The sequence below is a fragment of the Dromiciops gliroides genome, chromosome 5 (genome assembly GCF_019393635.1).
Source record: "Dromiciops gliroides isolate mDroGli1 chromosome 5, mDroGli1.pri, whole genome shotgun sequence".
In the NCBI taxonomy this organism is placed as follows: Eukaryota; Metazoa; Chordata; class Mammalia; order Microbiotheria; family Microbiotheriidae; genus Dromiciops; species Dromiciops gliroides.
In genome coordinates, this window is record NC_057865.1 from 194,315,603 (window position 1) to 194,335,976 (window position 20,374).

The window sequence follows — 20,374 nt, forward strand, 5'->3', positions numbered from 1 at the left end:
TGTTTGTCATAGTTTCCTCATCTATAAAATGAATTGAAGAAGAAAATGGCAAAACTACTTTAGTGTCTTTGCCAATGTGAGAAAATGGGTAGTTGTCTCCTCTCAATGTGGATATAACAGTCAGTCATACTCCTCCCCTCCTCTCAGATCCCCTCCTCCCCCTCAAGCTAACGAAATCACATGGTTCAAGGAGCCCTGGTCTCAATAATGTCTGCTCCAGAGTTCTGTCCATATAAGGAAGTATAAGGTCCACTCCTGAGTTATGCCCATACAAGGAAGAGGGGTGGGAATACTGCGTTTTGATTGCTAGTTTTTGCCAGTAGATTGTAACCCTTGAGTAATCTGACCAGTGATGAAAAAGGGGAGGGTCCATTTGCGTTAGGGACTAGGGTATAAAACAGGGCCTGCGAGCCCCCTTTCTGGGCACCCACTAGCTGCACAATAGGGTGCCTCCTTCTCATGAGAAGGAAATAAAGAGCCTTTGTCACATCCCTGTTGAGTTCCTGAGAATTATTGAGAAGAGAATGGTTTTTTCCCTCACAGCCAAGAAAACCCCAAATGGGGTCATGAAGAGTCAGATATGACTGTGTAAACTGAGGCAAACACTCTCTTAATGGAATGTAGATCTCTCTTTCCCTAAAGGAGAAGATCAGAAAGCACAAAGGCCAGTTCTTGAGATTTAAATCCTCCTTCTTCCTAACAATGAAAGAAACCAGAGGAAGACAATGCCTGTAAAAATTAAAAGAAAGGTTTTAGTAAGCAGGGAAGAAAATCTTTTTTTTTTTTTGGTGAGGCAATTGGGGTTAAGTGACTTGCCTAGGGTCACACAGCTAGTGAGTGTTAAGTGTCTGAGGTAGGATTTGAACTCAGGTCTTCCTGAATCCAAGGCCAGTGCTCTATCCATGGTACCACCTAGCTGCCTCCAGGGAAGAAAATCTAACATGATCATGGATACTATCCAGCTTACTGCCGAATAGGACTCCATTCAAGGATTGCAAGTGTTTATATACAGTTTAAACAAAAGCAGGTAAGGAATTTGGGGGAAAGATGAACTTAAGATCCAAAGGGAAGGGCATACATGCGCATGCATGCGCACGTGTTTGTGTGTGTGTGTGTGTGTGTGTGTGTGTGTGTGTGTGTGTGTGTGTGTGTGTGTGTGTGTGTGAGAGAGAGAGAGAGAGAGAGAGAGAGAGAGAGAGATTCCTGGGTGGAGGATATGGCCTTTGATATACAAATCAGAAGGCATTTTTGGTGATAGGCAATTCAGTTCAAAGCTTGATTAGGAAGGAGATGTCTTGATTAGGAGATCTCTCAAAAAAAAAAATTATTCCAAAGTTAGAGAATAGCTGAAGCTAAAGTGTATATCCATTGTCACATATTCTACAATCAGATAAGTCTTCCCTGCATGTCGGCTAGGTTTACTCTCAGTCACACAAAGGATTGTGGTGTGTTAGCCAATGAAGGTAGTCCTCATACAGTTATTCTGGTTATCTGGATAATTGAAGGGCTCAAGCAAATAACATTATACGTTTTCACAGAACAAACAGTTGATTGGTTTGAGATAGGACAAGAAGTATGGCAAGGCTACATATTGTCACCTTATTTATTTAATTTATATGCAAAGTACATCATGCAAAATTCCAGCCTCAATGAATCCAAAATTGAAATTAAGGTTGCTTGAAGAAATATGAACAATCTCAGATATGCAAATGATACCACTCTGATGGCAGAAAGTAAAGAAGAATTAAGAAGCCTCTTCATTAGGGTGAAAAAGGAGAGTATAAAAGTTGGCTTGAAGCTTAAGTTCCAAAAAACTAGATCTTGGCAACTGGTCCCATCACTTCCTGGCAAAGAAGAAATGGACACGACACAGTGTCAGATTTTATATACTTGGGCTCAAAAATCACTGCAGTTGACAACTGCAGCCATGCAATTAAAAAATACTTGGGGGCAGCTAGGTGGCGCAGTGGATAGAGCACTGGCCTTGGAGTCAGGAGTATCTGAGTTCAAATCTGGCTCCAGACACTTAACACTTACTAGCTGTGTGACCCTGGGCAAGTCACTTAACCCCAATTGCCTCACTGAAAAAAAAAAAATACTTGCTCCTTGGAATGAAAGCTATGATAAATCTGGACAACATATTAAAAAGCAAATATGTTACCTTGCCAACAAAAGTTTGTACAATCAAAACTATGTTTTTTCCAATACCAATGCCAAACTGGACTAAAAGAAAAGCTGAGCACCACAGAATTGTGGACCTGAAGAAGACTTTGTCCCTTGGCTAGCAAGGAGGACAAACCAGTCAATACTTAAAGAAATTAACTCAGGCTATTTACTGGAAATCAAATACTGAAAAGCTGAAGCTTAAATATTTTGGTCACATAATGAGAAGACTGAAAAAGACCCTAATGTTGGAAAAGATTGAAAGCAAAAGGAAAAGAAGACAGCAAAGGATAAGATTCATGAATAATATCATGGAAACAATGAGCATGAACTTGTATGGACTTTGAGAGATGGGGAAGAATAGAGCAATCCATAGGATCATCAAGGGTCAGACACTGAACAACAGGAGTTTAAGTGACTTGCCCAGGGTTATAAAGCTAGTAAGTGTCTTGAGGCAGGATTTGAACTCAGTTCTTTCTGATTCCAAGTTCATGCTATTTTGCTACCATTCATGATACTACCTAAATTAATTTAGAAATTTAGTGTTGGACTCATCAAACTGATGTAGGAGGCAAAAAAAGGTTAACAGAATTAGCTCCAAAAGGGAGTTAGATCCCAGTTAATGAATAACTTACAAGTCAAAATGCTAGGTTCTTGTACCCACAATGATCAGCATCCATAACGGACCAAAACAGATCAGGTCGAAATAACAATAAAGGAAAAGACAAGGCTATAGAAATTCTAAAGAAAAATTATTATATTTTGAAACTATCCATGGGAATCAAAAAGAGACATGCGCAGAAAAGGCCAAATTTGTCCCCAGATTCACCTTATGACTTGTAAACCCCCAAAACACACCTCCACTGAATAAGGTACCTGCCTCAGGGGTTGACTTAAGACCCCAGGAACTCCCAATTAGGATAAGCCCTCCCTTGTAACACCCCTAGGTGGAGAATATTATAGTGAGTAGGATAGGCCCTCCCTTGTACCTCCCCAAGGTGGAGATTATTATAATGAGACTGATAACCAATTTATCTATACTATAACTATAACTGTCTTTTCTTTCACTATTCAAGAGATACCTTTCCACTTTTCTGGTTCTCTCCCTGTGATCACTCACAGCATTGCAATAAAACTCGGTAAACTGAGTCACTGAGTCTTGTAATTCTTTTGGGAGGACACGTGATCAATTGTTCCCCAAATTTCCTGCCCACATCAAAACTAGGAAACCATAAAAAAGAATAACAAAATTCATTTGGAAAAACAAAATGTCTAGAATCTCAAGGAAAGCTAAAAGAGAAAGTAAAAATGAAAGGGTCATAACATTACCAGACCTCAAACTATATTATAAATTAGTAGTTGTTAAAACTATTGGGTACTGATTTAAAAAAAAAAAAAACAGAAATGTAGATCATTAAATAGACTAGATAAGTGGGAAATAGAAGCAATCAAAAACAGTAACCCAATATTTGTTAATAAATTACTGGGAAAAGGATTCCTTTTGACAAAACTGCTGAGAAAACTGAAAAACAGTTTGATGGAAATTGAATTTAGTTCGACATTAGGCACCATATATAATAATAAATCTAAATCAGATTCAATATCTAAATATAAAAGGTCACATCACAAAAAATATTAAAAATGAAAGATGGAAGAAGTTATTGATAAAATTGTTTAGCAGCACCAGGCTGCACATATATTCCCTGGGACTCTTCATTGGAAATCTCCTTCCAAGTTAGCATGCATTTAACCTTTAAAGATGCTTTGGTTGTAACCAAACATCCTTCATTCTCTCAGTCTCATGCTTGTTCTTTGTTTAATCTCAGGGGACTCATCAATGTATATGGAAAGATTAAAGTCCCAGAGCTCCCCTGCTAGCTAGACCAGAGCTCCAAAGGGCATGAACCACTGCAAGCTTTGTTAAGATTATTTTATTGACATTACTTAACACTAATCTGGCCCCGGTTAGATGACTCAAAGGTTGATTAGAGACTTTATAGGAAGCAAGATGGGAAAAGGATTAAAAAGATTTGGATTTTTTCATCTAAAAAAAAAATAGGTAATAGAACTGGAGTTGTATATGTAAAAGTAGTAAAGTGGTTTAGAGATCAAGGCATATTGAGAAAAGTTAACTTAAAATCAAGAAAAAGTATAAAATAAGATCAAATTGAAATTTAGGAATATGATTTTTAAAGGTATTAAAATGTATACCAGAGCTTGGTATATATTGTTGCATTCGGGGTCTTTTTTTTCTTTTTCTTTTTTTTTTTTTTAGTGAGGCAATTGGGGTTAAGTGACTTGCCCAGGGTCACACAGCTAGTAAGTGTTAAGTGTCTGAGGCTGGATTTGAACTCAGGTCCTCCTGACTCCAAGGGCCAGTTCTCTATCTACTGCGCCATTTAGATGCCCCTCAGGGTCTTTTTGATCAATAAAAATGAAAGATTTTAACTCCTAAGAGAGTGAGGATACACTTAAAACTATAATACCTTTCTCTCAGGGTCTTAAATGTGTGAACTTGGGAAAGTTATTTTACCTATTTCTTCTCATTCCTGACTTGAGGCAGCCTTGTAGAGTGGGTTGAGCACTAAACTTGGAGTCAGGAAAACTTGAGTTTGAATCCTACCTCAAGCATTTACTAGATGTGACACTGGGCAAGTCACTTAACCTGTCTGGGCCTCAATTTCCTAATCTGTAAAATGAGGAGATAGGATTCAATGACCTCTGGGGTTCCTTCTGACTCTAAAACTATGGTGCTATATCATTTGTAAAGCAAGGATAATGATACTGGCAATGTTTCTGAAAATGCCTTGTAAATTAGAAAGCAGCTATATAACATAAGACTTGATTAAACACACTGGTATTTCTTTTTTTTTTTTTTTTTTTGCAGGGCAATGAGGGTTAAGTGACTTGCCCAGGGTCACACAGCTAGTGTCAAGTGTCTCTGAGACTGGATTTGAACTCAGGAACTCCTGAGTCCAAGGCCAGTGCTTTATCCACTGTGCCACCCAGCTGCCCTATACTGGTATTTCTTAACTGACCATGATAAACAACTTTTTCTGACATCTTTCTTATAATCCTCTTAGAATTTTAAACATTTGAATTTCAACTGTTAAGAAACAATCCTGGGGGCAACTAGGTAGCACAGTGGATAGAGCACTGGCCCTGGAGTCAGGAGGACCTGAGTTCAATTCTGGCCTCAGACACTTAACACTTACTAGCTGTGTGACCCTGGACAAGTCACTTAACCCCAATTGCCTCACCAAAACAAAAAAAAAAAAAAAGAAAGAAAGAAACAATCCTGGGGCAGCTAGGTGGTGCAGTAGATAAAGCACTGGCCCTGGATTCAGGAAGACCTGAGTTCAAATCCAGCCCCAGACACTTGACACTTACAAGCTGTATAACCCTGGGCAAGTCACTTAACCCTCATTGCCCCGCAAAAGAAAAAAAAAAGAAGGGGGGTAGGGAATACAATTAGATTTTGTCTATAAAGTCTCGTGTGTGTGTGTGTGTGTGTGTGTGTTTGTGTGTAAGATCTGTAAAGTATGTGCTGCCCATATAGATTATGTGTAAGCCTATATGGGTTGTCTAAATGTGACTTAAGAGGAGAGATGGATAAATATCTCTGGAATCTTAGCCACTCCTCTCTAAGTGAGACTTTATTCCTTCCTGGAAGGGAGCAAGAAAAGGGACCATAGGTAAACAGACTTTTAAACAGGCTTTTAAAGTGTGCTTGGATAGAATTTTGAAGAGCCCTTACTACCCTTTGGGCTGAATTGCCGGGTATGGTTTTCCTAGCACCCATGGGCTGGTCAACAGTTGCCTTCCTATCAACCCCATGTTTCAGGAACCACATGCCAGGCTCCTTCTAGGACAAGATGTCATCATTGCCTTCTGCCCACTTACTGTGGCAGCAGGACTCCTTCCCTCATTTCCAGAGAACATATTCATTCTGAAAGCAGTCTTGGCCCAAGCCACAACTCTTCCAGTCTCCTGATCAGATTTCCCCAGTTTATCAGCTCACACCTGTTTGTGTGGCGGGGAACACCCAAAGCTAAAGCCTAAAGTCTCCCTTAGAGGGATCCACCCAGAGCATATAAAGTGTGTAGGCCCCACCTTTAGCTCAATCAAATCCTGGCTTTGTCACCTTTTAGGGAACAACCTGGTAAATACAGGCTAACCCAGGTTGTGAGGTAGAGGAGGCCATCATTGGGATCTGTCTTCAGGTCCCTAATTATTGGAGCTCTCTCTGGTTTTTAATTCCCATCTTCCTTCCTAAAATCATGGTTTGGTTTCAGGTCCCTTTGTAGAAATTTATTTAGGTTTATCTAGTATGATTGTTCTCCCTGCCTGTGCCAGCTTCCAGACTATTCACCTGAGTTCCCATTGGCTTTTCTAGTATGGCTTCTCTCCCCACATCTGATGACTTCTACCCTATTTAACTGAGCTATAGATGACTTTTATGTCATAAGCCCCCTCCATCTATCTGCTGGCTTCCATATTTACCTAAGTTCATGTTGGTTCTCCTGCTATGACCTTTCATCTCTGCTAATATCTGGTCATCTCTTAGTGAAGTTCTGGACTGTGTGGAAAAGCAGACTTTAGTTTATTTTTTGTTTTCTTTATCATTTGTCTTGTCAACTCTGAAAACAAATGACCAAAGAGTCATTTTGCAACTGCTGTTAACTCTAAAAATACCAAAGAGCTCACACAGGTTATCACAACCACGGTTAACTCTGAAAAATAAAACCGACAAATAAATAAGTAAAACCAAAGAGATAACAGTGGTCATAAGCAAAAATCTTTCTTTATTCCATTGGAAAAGAGAAACTAGATACATGTGCCAGGGTCTCCTTTAGTAGGAGACCTGTTTTAGTGTGGGCAAATCTCAAGGTTTTTACCAATGGCTACGCAGTGAGCTGTAGTTCTGATAATGAGGGGTAACAGCAACAATGAGACAAGTTTGATTCATAGCAGGACTTCATGACCACAGCATGAGTAGTGCAGGTGCTTGTCTGATCTTTGGGACGACCTGGTGCTGGTGTGAAACAATTTGGGGATTTTGCTGTGGCTGAGTTTATCTAGAGGGTGGGCATAAAGAATTGTTGTTATGCCAAGCTCAGGGCACAGCTTGCTTGCTGGGCTTTAGCTCTGGAAAACAGAATGTCTCCTAATGGTAAAAAGAGAGGAGCAAAAAGAGAGGGGTGGTCTTCGCATGGGGATCCTGACAGTCTCTTTCAAGTCCTTTTCAGTTATTTTCTAGAGTTTAGGTAGGAGAGCTGGATTTCTCTATGGCCTTTCAAGTTGCCATCTTAACCAGAAGATTCTCTTATTAAATATCTTTCTGGATCCTTTCATTCATTCATTCATTCACTCATTCATTCAATAAACATTTGTTTAGTTTCAGGCAATATGTTTCAGGCACCATAGTAGGTACAAGACATCCCAAACTAGAATAGTCACTGATCTCAAAATGCTACCGTCTATGGGGAGCAAGTAGAAGAGTTAGTCAAGGCTTTGTGTAGGAGGTAGTGCTTGAGATGAGACTAGACAAAAGCTAAGGAGGCCATTAGACAGAGGGAACATTCCAGACATGATGGACATCTTGTGCAAAAGTACAGATATGGGAGATGGAAAGGTAAGTACTCAAACCAACAGGAAGCCAGGTTTGGCTGCAAGGTAGACTATGTGAAAGAGGGTGATATGCCATAAACCTAGGGAGGTAGGTTTGACATAAAGTTCTGATATAGGGCCGGTACTCTATCCACTATGCCACCTAGCTGCCCCCCTCCATTCATTTCTAAGGGAAGGTGGTGATTGAAGTTGTAGTGGTAGTTTGACTCACCTGGTACTTGCTACTTCCTTTCTTTCTCTCAAGGTGTCTTGCTATTCCACTAAGGTTATCTTGCCTACCTTATATATAGTCATTGACAAGGATTGATTGGCCCCTTCTCTACAAGGTTTGTTTTCCTGGCATTTCTTGGCATTGGGGCAGCTAGGTAGCACAGTGGATAGAGCACTGGCCCTGGAGTCAAGAGGACCTGAGTTCAAATCCGGCCTCAGACACTTGACACTTACTAGCTGTGTGACCCTCGGCAAGTCACTTAACCCCAAGTGCCTCATATGTATATATGTGTGTGTGTGTATGTATATATGTATGTATATACACACACACAAACATATATACATATACATATATATAATAGGCATTAATAAGTAAGAACAAAAGTATATATATGGTCAAAGGATAGGAACAGTTGGTTCTCAAGGGAAAACATCCAAATTATCAACAGTCATGTGAAATCTTGCTTTGATTAACTAATAAGAGAAATTCACATTAAAAGAACTCTGAGATCCTACTTTACAGACATCAGAGGTGATAAAAGGGGAAATTATCAATTGTTGAAGAGACTTTGGGAGGACAGACACCCTAATGCACACTGTAGATGGAACTGCGAATTGATCCAACTATCCTAGAAAGGTATTTGGAACTGTCCTCTAAAAAAAAATCACTAAATTGTGGATACCTTTAACCCAAAGAGAAAACTAGTGGCCTTATTACCTCAAACAGATTGAAGAAAGACCTATATGTATAAAAATACTTATAGCAGCACTTTTCTGTTATAGCAAAGAATTGGAAACAAGAAAGAGAACAGCAAAACAAAATGTGTTATTTGACTGGAACAGAATATTACTGTGCCATAAGAAACGATGGAAGGGATGGCTTCAGAGGAACTTGGCATCATAAATAATAGCTAGCATTTATAGATCACTTTAAGGTTTGCAAAAGGCTTCACAAATATTATCTCATTTTATTTTCCCAACAATCCTGGTAGGCAGGTGCTATTATTAACCCCATTTTACAGATGAGGAAATTCAGGCAGACAGAGGTTCAGCAACTTGCTCAAAGTCACACAGCTAGAAAGTATCTGAGGCTGGATTAGAACACAGGTTTTCCTGATTCTGGGTCCATCACTTTATCCCACTCCACTGTATCCCCTAGGGATTTAATATAGCTGCCTAGGGGCACTTGTATGAAGTTATTCAAGGCAAAATGAACAGAGCAAGGAAAGCAATTTATACAATGATCACAATAATATAAAGGAAAACAACTTTTAAATACTACCCAACTCTGATCACAAGACAAAAGGCATGTCATCTCACCCCATAGCATAGGAGTGATGAGCTAGGTGTATATAATGAGATATGCAGTTTCAGAAATGATCAATGTATTGAACTGTGTTGCTTGACTATAAGGAAAGAAAGCAAAGGAGCATCCAAGTGTTTTTAAAAATTCTATTTTGTCTGCTCATGTGGCAAAAAAAAAAAACCTCCTGTAAATTGGTTCATCTTGAATAAAAAATACACAGGAGACAGAGACAGAGAGAAAGAGGTGGAGGAGAAACAGAAAGAGACAGAGAGAATTTATTTGTTAAGTGCTTATTTATATGCCAGGTGCAAATACAAGAGAACAAAAAAGTCCCTATTCTCAAGAACCTTACATTCAAATAGGGGAAGACAAAATATAAAGAGGATCTAGAAAGCAGAGGTGGAAAGAGAGGTGCTACCCTTGCAAGGGATAAGCCTAGTGAAGTGGTAAAGCAGTCTATGAGTTAGGCTGGGAATGAAATGAGTATTGTTAGAGCTCCTCAAGATAGGGATAGCCTGGTCAAGGACCCATGAATCAGGAGGGCAGGATAATGATGGATCATCCTCAGGTAGGCAAGGTTCAAGAGGACTTAAAGCAGTCCAGAGAATGAGTTAGATATTGGAGAGGGGAGAGGTTGAGACACGGACACAGACAAATAAGGCCATTTTATTACTACCATATAAAATTTAATACGCACTTCAAACAAACTACATTATAGAAGAGTTCAGAGAGTATCTTTTATAATACATTTGACATATTTATGTATGTTGATGGTTGTTAAATCCCATAATAAAAAAGAAAATTTAAGTAAACAAAAAAGAAAGGTAAGCTGGAGCCAGATTATGAATGGCTTTTAAGGACAAAGTTTTATTCTATGTTAGAAGGAAGAGGGAGCCACCACAACTTTTTGAGAAAAAGACTGACATGGTGAGACCTGCCTGGGCTTTAGGAACACCAATTTGGTAGTTGTTTGGAGGATCAATTTCTAGTATATGAGAGCCACTACTAAAACTCACAGAGGGGGCAGCTAGGTGGCACAGTGGATAGAGCACCAGCCCTGGAGTCAGGAGTACCTGAGTTCAAATCCGGCCTCAGACACTTAACACTTACTAGCTGTGTGACCCTGGGCAAGTCACTTAACCCCAATTGCCTCACTAAAAAAAAAAAAAACCTCACAGGAGATGAAGCACCCTCTCTCTCCCTCTACTATCCTCAGCCATGAAATCCTATATTAGATTTAACTCTTGGAAGTCTTACCTCTTCTCAAGGGACTAGACTTCTTTTTCTCATATTCATTGCATGATCACCCCCTCCCTAGCTTTCCATAAAAAATGGCTAATTATTTTAAGAGTTATGGGCCGGGGCAGCTAGGTGGCGCAGTGGATGGAGCACTGGCCCTGGAGTCGGGAGTACCTGAGTTCAGATCCGGCCTCAGACACTTGACACTTACTGGCTGTGTGACCCTGGGCAAGTCACTTAACCCCAATTGCCTCACTTGAAAAAAAAAAAAGAGTTATGGGCCAAAAAAATCCATATGGGCCCCCAAAAGAGGGAATGTACAGATAGATGGATGTAAGGTACACATATGAATACATTACATATAGATGTATGTAATATACAGATGTAATTTGGGTATAACAGAGGTTATTTCCTCGCAGAAAAGGAAATACTAAACATAAAAGAATTGTAGTATACATTACATAATGATTAGAGCAGAATTTGGGTGCCTAATATTCAAGTCTCCTTGGGACATCCCTTGAACATGCCCCCTTCTCTCCTCTGGAATTGCCACCACTCTAGTGCAGACCCTCATCACCTAAGGCTTGAACAATTGCAACAGCCTGCTGGTGGGGTCTGTCTGCCTCGAGTCTTTCTCTATTCTAATGCATCCTCCAGTTACTAAAGTGATTTCCCTAAAGTGTAAGTCCAATCATATTACCCTGTCATCCACTGAATAAACTTCAGTAGCTCCCTATTGCCCTCAGGATCAAATACCAAATACTCTGGCTTTACCTAGCCCCCTACTATCTTTCCAGGCCTCTTATATTTTACTTCCTGCCATGTACTCTTTGATCCAGTGATGCTGGCATCCTGGCTGTTCCAACAAGACACTCATCTCTTGGTTCTATTTTCTCTGTGTCCCATCAAAGCAACACTCTTCCTTGTCCACTTTTACTACAGACCTTTCTGGCTTCTTTTAAGTCCCAACTAAAATTTCACTTTCTCCAGGAAGACTTCCCCAGTGCCTCTTAATTGGAGTGCCTTCCCTCTGTTAATTATTTCCTATTTATTCTGCATACAGCTTGTTTATATATGTACAGTCTCTCCTTTTAGATTGATTGTAAGCTCCTTGAGGGCAGGGACTTTCTTTTGCCTCTTTTTGTGCCTCCAACATTTAGCATCAGTACCTGGCACGTAGCAGATTATTTAATAAATGGTTACTTGGATTGATTGACTAATGAAACTATGTGCAAAGGACTTTGTGTTGGGAATAGAAACAGAAAACCAAGACAGTCTCTACTCTCAAGGAGGTAATATTCTAATTGGTGGAGACAACATAAATATGATGTTTAAGCTGTGACTCAAATGGAAATGTTCCATGGTCTTTAGGATGTATCTTCTATAATGTTTTCTCCACTGATAAAACCATATCTATTTTAATATTTAGGCATTTGACAGTGTCAGAGACTTTGGCATATAGAACTTTCTTTTCTGGTTCTTCATGCAACTTTTAATAGTCCATAACCCAGCAGTAGCTGCTGAGGAGACAGGAGCATCTGCAGCATCTGCAGGAAGCATTTGCCAGATCACATATCCACAAAAGCTGCTGCTTTGTTCCATGGTTACACAGTGGGTAGGCTGGAAGCACGACTGATAGTCTGGGGGAGGGAAATATTGCTTTTTCCAGAACCCTTGGTTTCAGGGTCCTAAGATTCCTCCATTCATTTCTGTTTTATTTTTAAATTTTTAAATTTTTTTTTGGGGGGGGTGAGGCAATTGGGGTTAAATGACTTGTCCAGGGTCACACAGCCAGTAAGTGTTAAGTGTCTGAGGCTGGTTTTGAACTTAAGTCCTCCTGAATCCAGGGCCGGTGCTCTATCCACTATGCCACCTAGCTGCCCCCCTCCGTTCATTTCTAAGGGAAGGTGGTGATTGAAGTTGTAGTGGTAGTTTGACTCACCTGGTACTTGCTACTTCCTTTCTTTCTCTCAAGGTGTCTTGCTATTCCACTAAGGTTATCTTGCCTACCTTGTATATAGTCATTGACAAGGATTGATTGGCCCCTTCTCTACAAGGTTTGTTTTCCTGGATGATGGCTTTAGAGGCTGGTCTGGTATGCATGGCTTCTAATTAATCATTTCACATTTCACCTTTGTACTGGGCATTGTCTTATCAAAGAGCCAAGCCTGATATTAGTTCCAGTGAACTCTCTCTCTGATGCCAATTCTTTCCTTGTCACAAGCCCAAACCTTCTGCTATTGCTGCTATAACCCTAGTCATTCCAGAAGTTGCTGCTCTTGCCACCACATTCATTGCCTTCCAATCCCTTTTAATGATCACAAGGTATTACTATAAGAAAGCAAATTCAAAAGGGATGGAGAAAGGAGCCAGTGTTCCCTCTACAAGCCCAGCTAGTCCATATTCCATGTGGGTAGTCATGACGCCTACCAGAATTGTGTCGAGGGTAGTAAAGAGTCTTCCTTCTCCACCTCTCACTGAAATTACATCTTATCACTTGGAGGGCTGTATTTAAAAGAGTGTCATATGGAACTGCCTCTTTTATAAGGAATAGCACCTCACACCTTGCTGCTATAGGGAAAGGGAGAGGGAGGTTAGAGTATCAAATCCATGCTTTCCACCTCTGATGTGGGATGGAATTTGGGTCAAATTGATAGTGAGTTGTCCCAAAAGAATTAGAAGACTCAGTGACCCAGTTTCCCAAGTTTTATTGCAATACTGTGAGTGATCACAGGGAGAGAACCAGAAAAGTGGAAAGGTATCTCTTGAATAAGGAAAGAAAAGATAGTTATATTTATAGTATGGATAAATTGATTATCAGTCTCATTATAATAATCTCCACCTTAAGGAAATACAGGGGAGGGCTTAACCTAATTTGGAGTTTCTGGGGTCCTAAACCAATCCCCAGGCAGGTACCTTTTTCCATGAAGCTGTGTTTTTGGGGTTTACATGTCTCAAGGTGAATCTGGGGACAAATTTGGCCTTTTCTGTGCATGTCACTTTTATTAGTTTGAATTTCTATACCCTGTCTTGTGTATCATTGTTATTGTTAAAGTCTCTCTGACCTGCCTCTTTATGTTCTTGTTATGAGTGCTGATTAATGTGGGTAGAGAGAAATTAGGCCCTGACATATTAATAAAGACTCAAATCTTAAGTTATCCATTAACTGGGGTCTGAAACCCTTTTAGAGCTCATATCTAAATTAGAGCTTGGGTCTTAGGTTTTTCTGTTAAATCCCTTTTTTTGCCTCCTACATCTTCTCTATATCACATGTTCTTTCCACACATCTCTAGTCAGTTCCAGTTAATTCACAGGAAGAACCTAGCTTACGATTGCACTGAACAGGATGAAATGATTCTGATTCCTTCATTCACATGCTTGATTTCAACATGACTCCTGATAACTACAAAATTTACTGAGAACTGATTCCTGACCCAGCCCCCCCTACCCAAGCAGGTTGAATTGCTTGGGCCTAACCAATCTTTGTCATTTCCAGACTCTTAATGGACCTATGGACCTCCCTCACTTTCCCCACAAGCAACTTATCCCCTCCCAATGTTTCCCCACCTTACTCCCTGGACTTTATGTTATTATGTAAAAAGGATCCACCTACATTAAGTAGTTTAGAGTTTTTAGATTTAGTAGCTTCTATACTTAACTCAGGCGAAGTTCTATTGTTTCTTTTGTTAAAGGTTCATTTACATTAAGTAGTTGTACATGACTCTGGAGCAATTTTTTGGTTTCTTTCTATTCTGTTACCCCATAAAAATCCTGTCCTCGGTTTCCATCTTTGGGTATTCTAGCTTCCAAGCTTTGCGATACCATGAGCTATAGGTCCTCTGCCCCAGTTAAAGACCTTATTTCTCCTATATTGATTGTTTCTTTAATTTCCAGGTTAACACTCCTAAGGTGGGGCAATAAATTGCCCTACAGTATAGATTTATCTTTTTTCACAGAATAGACCCTTATAGTTGTGTTGGGGATCTGACTCAATGGTGTGAGTTTCTTTATAGATAAGATTACAGATTTATCAATCAATCAGCCAACAAACATTTATCAAGTGCTTGCTCTGTGATAGGCACTGAGGATAAAAACAAAATACATGTAATAATCCTTATTCTCAAGGAACTTACAATACAATTAAATTGATAGCCAGGATATATGTAAGTTGTTGACATGGAAATTAAGGAAACAGTCAATATAAGAGAAAATAAGGTCTTTAATGGGGCAGAGGAACTATATATAGCTTGTGGTATCGCAGAGCAAGATGATAGGAATACCCAAAGATGGGAACTGAGGAAAGGGTTTTTATGGGGTAACAGAACAAAGAGAACTATAGGATTGGTCTTGTGTAAGGTATACAAGCTACTTAACTACTTAATGTAAATGAAGCTTTAAAAAAAGCAACTATAAGACTGCCTTCAAGTTAAATATAGAAGTTACTTAACTCTAAATAGAAACTACTTAATGTAAGGTGGGGAATCTTTGGGAGGGGATAGTTTGTTTGGGAGAGATCCATAAGTCAATAAGTTCCATAAGTCCGGAATTGGGGGCGGCTAGGTGGCACAGTGGATAAAGCACAGGCCCTGGATTCAGGAGTTCCTGAGTTCAAATCTGGCCTCAGACACTTGACACTTACTAGCTGTGTGACCTTGGGCAAGTCACTTAACCCCCACTGCCCTGCAAACAAAAAACAAAACAAAACAAAACAAAAAGAGTCTGGAATTGACAAAGATTGGTTAGCCCCAGGCAATTCATTGGCCTGGGAAGGAGATCAGTCCTCTGTAAATTTGTGGTTATCAAAGTATATATAGAATAAATCTGAAAAGAATAAATACACCCCCCCCAAATACAAAGTTGTTAAATACAAAGAAATTTGAGAAGGAGTTCACTAATAGTTGAGAAGATCAGGAAAGTCTTCACATATAGGGTAGGGTTTGAGAAGTCTGGAAGAGAGGGACACTAGGAGGCAGATGTGAGGAGGTCATGTATTCCAGCGTCGCACAGGGAAGACAGAGCAAAGACAGAGATACAGGAGATGGAAAGTTGCATGCAAAGAGCAGAGAGAAAGACAGTTTGGCAAGAGCAAAGAATGTGGGAAGGAGATCAATATCCAAGGATGCTGGAAAGTTAGGTTGGGGGAAGGTTGTGAAGGACTTTAGAAGCTCCAAGGAGTTATTATTTGATTCTAGAGGCAATGGGAGGCCACCAAAGTTTATTGGGTAAGTTGACATGGTCAGATGTATATTTTGACATTAGAGTGGAAGAAGAACCAAAAGAGGAAGACATGAGGAAGACCAATTAGGAGTCCCTTGCAATTATCTAAGTGAGAGGTGATGAGGGACTTAGGTGGAAATTATGAGAAGGAATGAGATGTAAGAGATGTGGCTTAGGTAGAATGTAAGATTTGGCAAGTGATTGGACATGTAAGGTAAGGGAGCTTGAGATGTAAAGAATCATTATTCTATTCCAAGGTAACACCCTGGGAGACTGTGAGAATGTTGGTGCCTTCTCACTGAAATAAGGAAGTTGGAAGAGGAGTGAGTATGGAGCAAAGATAATGGTTTCAGTTTTGCACGTGTTGGCATGTATTATAAGAAAATGGGGGGGGGCTTGAAGCTCAGGGAGAAACTACACAGAGAGAATTAAATTTATAGGGGTTGATGGGCAAAGCAAGGGAGAGAGAGAAATAGAGACAGAGAAACAGAGATGTGGAAAGACAGAGAGAGAGACAGAGACACAGAGAGGGAGAATAGAGGGCCTAGGACAGAGCCTCAGGGAACACTCACAGTAAATATTATAGGTTTTGTGGGCCAAGAGACCAGTGGTTACTTTGGGGAAAAGTTTCAGTCAGATAATGTTGGAATCCAGACTGCAAAGGGTTGAGGACTGAGTAGGAGAGCAGCTAGCATGGGCAGTTTTTTCTCAGAATTTGGTTAACAGAAGAAAGGGGCAGCTAGGTGGTGCAGTGGTTAAAGCACTGGCCCTGGATTCAGGAGGACCTCAGTTCAAAGCCAGCCTCAGACACTTGACACTTACTAGCTGTGTTACTCTGGGAAAGTCACTTAACCCTAATTGCCCGTAAAAAAAAAAGAAGGGTAGGAGAGACACAGGGCGATAAGTCAGAGGTAATTGTTTGGAGCGAAGGACTATTTTGTTTAGATAAAGTCCAAGTACCAGAAGAAAACGTGGGGAAGGTCTGAGGGTAAAGGGAAAGACATTACTTTGGGTTCAAAAATATAGTTATTCAAGAAGCGATTATCTCCCTTTCCTTTGCTTGACAGAGGGAAGGAACAGTTTCCATGACTACTACAAACCAAGTTGGGGAAAATGTCTAATTTCTTTCTAAGCTAAGACCAAAAGCAGAACATTGACCCAGGGCTGGGAAGTTTCTGGCTCTCTCCCTAGAGGAGTTCAGGCCCTCCCCTTCGCCAAACTATTCTTCTTCCACCAGCACCCAAAACCGTGGCAAGGTCCAACGAGAACAGAACTTATTAGAGTAGCCCCTCCTCTCCGTCACTTGATTGGATCGCTCCACCCCGCTCCTCACGATTCCTGCGGAGACTGAGCGGTGGGGGCAGGGAACAGGAGGACAGGATCGGAGCACGAAACCGGGCGACTCTGTGCTTGCGTCTTCAGTGGGGCAGCTCGGGCAGTGGCGGAGACAACGCAACGGCGTCATGTTGGGCATGATAAAGAACTCCTTGTTTGGGAGCGTGGAGACCTGGCCCTGGCAGGTCCTGAGCAAGGGGGGGAAGGTAGGAGGCCAGGGCTGCTAAGGAAAGGGGAAGAGAGCTTCCACTTCCCTCCAATCAGAAGCTAGAGGTTGAACAAGAAAGCAGAAAATGATTTCCAAATATTGGGCAGGCATCTGTTTCTGTCCGTGGCTGGAGGGTGCCGGAGGGAGGGTCCCGGAAAGAGGGAGAGGGTAGACCAAGCATTGTCTTAAAAGTTTCTGGTCGTATTTCGGTCTGTGCCCGAATATCCTCCATTTGGATTCTGAATTAAATTGCATCCAGGGAAAAGGGCACAGCCTTTACTGGGAAGACATTAATTTATATGTAATTTTAAATTTAAATGGAGAGGATCAATTTGGTAAGTTACAGCACTTCGATTAATGCAACCTCGTGACATTTGTATTCTCTTGCTGTGCAACCCGTAGGGATGGACTTAGGGTGGGGGCAAAGGGCAATTTTATTATAATTCAACGAACTTTTATTAGGGACCTCCTGTTTATTGGATGTTGAAATAGGACCTGGATATGCAAAGAGGTAAAAGTTATGCACTCCTTACCCGAAAGGGGCTTACCACCTCCTAAGGAAGATACACTCATTCAAGCAATAGCTAGTATTACCTAGTGCTTTAAAGATTGCATCCCGTTTGACATTCAAAAATACTCTGAGAGCTAAGAATTATCAACTCCATTTTAGAGAAGAGGAAACTGAGCCAGGCAAAGGTTAAGCGACTAGGTATTATTAACTCTATGTTACGAAAGAGCAAACGAAGATAGAGAAAACAAGTGACTTTTCCAGGATCACACAGCCAACTAAGTGCCTGAGGCAAGATTTAACTCAGGTCTGTCCTGACTCTTGGTTAAGTGACTTATCCACTGAGCCACGGGAATGCCTCTTAAAAAAAAAAAAAAGTAAAATCCAAGGTAGAAGGTGATAGAAAAGAGGACAGGAAGTACCTTAGGACTGTTTGAAGAAGAGCTAGAGGAATTGGGGGAACTTCATGGAGGAACTGGATCAGAAAGAAAAGAAGGATTTTTAGCTTATTTGCATTTAGATTGTGCTAAAAATGTTTGTTGACTGACTGAATGACCAGCGGGGAGTTCTGGAATGAGCCGGTTCAGTCATTGTGTGAACAAGTGTAGAAAAATCAGGATGGGACTGGAGCAACTGCAGAAATGAAAACAGAAGGCATAAAGGAGAATAATGGCCCAGCCTAGAGCAGTGCTTGGAACAGATTGTGGTGGGCCTCCTTAAAGTCTGCCAGTGAGTCAATACACATTCATCTAGCACCAGGTGTGCTTAGGTCAGAGGGTACAAGGAAAAGCTAAACACAAGCCTTGTTCTCCAGGAGCTCATAGCCTGAGGGATGAGGCAACATTCAAACAACCATGTACAAACAAGATAAACAATGATAAAAATGATAGCTGATATAGAAATATACATATATAGTATTTAGATATGTACACACACATATATAGTATTAGAGAGTATTTTACATTTACTGTGTATAAGGCACTGTGCTAATCTCTTTACAATAATTGTCTCTTTTGAGCTTCACAACAAGCCCTGAGAATTAGGTGAGGAAACTGAGACAAAAAGAGATTGCCCAGGGTCACACAACTAGTAAATGTCTGGGATTAGATTTGAACTCAGGTCTTCCTAACTCCAGCCTGGTACTCTCTCCACAGAAGGAAAGAAGTAAGAGGGTAATAAGCTTGTGATTATATAACTAGCCTTTTATTAGTAATGCTCAGAGTCAGACAGGGTTCTTTTGCATGCAAGCTGTATTATAATAGTATTCATGGGTCATTTTTTTTATTAATAGTGAACACAAATGTGGCTCCACTGTCACACAGCTAAGTACCAGTGATGTAGTATCTATCACCAGAGATATGATTAGTAATAAGCATTACTTAGCTGACCATCTAACCCCTATCTCTTTACTCTTCTATCTGGATCAGTATTTTATTTTCTCTTGCTTCTTCCTCCTCCTCTTCCTCTTCCTTCTTCTTCCCCCTTTTGGCAACTGAGCATATGGAAGGCCTTAGAGCTAGTTACAATAACTTTTCTATCTCTCTCCAGTTCCAAAAATTTCAGCAGAGTCGGAAGCAACTGTTTTGGGGTGAAGTGGAGATTTTTCCCCCCTCATGAAGATTTGCATTCTGTGTTGTCTCTTGTAGATATTTCTGAGCTCTGGACACTATTTAGAGTAATACAGGAACCACACATGGGTAAGCTTGTGATTTTCTGCCTAAATCATATATCACATCATAGAAAAGTGGTAGTTATTTATAGTGGCTAAGGGCACTAGACAGTGTCAACAGACAGAGGTTTGAGTCCCAACTCCTAGGAGAATGACTGGGCCAGTCCCAGAGCTGCAGTTACCTTCCTCTATGAAAAGGGATTTTTAAAAAGAGCAGTACTTGCCTTAAAAAGTAGTTGTGAGGGGGGCGGCTAGATAGCACAGTGGCTAAAGCACTGGCCCTGGATTCAGGAGTACCTGAGTTCAAATCCGGCCTCAGACACTTGACACTTACTAGCTGTGTGACCCTGGGCAAGTCACTTAACCCCCATTGCCCCACAAAACAAAACAAAACAAAAAAAGTAGTTGTGAGGAAAGTTTTGTAAACTGGAAGAGCTACTACCTTGGAAAGGAGCTAGGCAAGAGACCAACAGGCCTTTTGCTCGTCCCTATAGGCATATCCCTGTTTCTTTCCCAATGTGTCATTAACTTAGTCCTCCCTTCTCTGCCCCTGTCTCAGAGCCAGATGTTAAGGACTGATTCTGGGCATAAGTGAAAGAGCTTATGTTGCTGTTGGCGTTATCACTAGACACCTGTTTCACCCTAAGCAATTCAGGGACTATTCCCAGTGTCCCATGTTGGCCTTGAGTAGCTGGATAGGCAGTGTGGTACAGTGTCAAGAACACTGTATCCAAGGTCAGAAGAGTCGAGTCTTGGCATTTCTCCTTCCTAGCAATGTACTAGCTAGTACTTAGTAGTTCACTGCAGTTACTAGCAATGACTTTAGAAGCACAGGATATTTACAGGGAATTTACTTGGCCAAGAATCCCCGTTACAATATTCCTGACA

The 20,374-nt window shown here is 40.7% G+C and overlaps 1 protein-coding gene across 1 annotated transcript in view; it reads left to right on the plus strand.

Annotated features, from left to right (window-relative positions):
- The first annotated feature begins 17,089 nt into the window (after positions 1–17,089).
- Positions 17,090–20,374, plus strand: part of HEBP1 (heme binding protein 1) — a 39,989-nt gene continuing 36,704 nt past the window's right edge. The window contains exon 1 of the mRNA XM_043968970.1: positions 17,090–17,307. Within this exon, the coding sequence (XP_043824905.1) occupies positions 17,230–17,307 (78 nt within the window). The 5' untranslated portion in view covers positions 17,090–17,229. The remainder of the gene's footprint in view (positions 17,308–20,374) is intronic.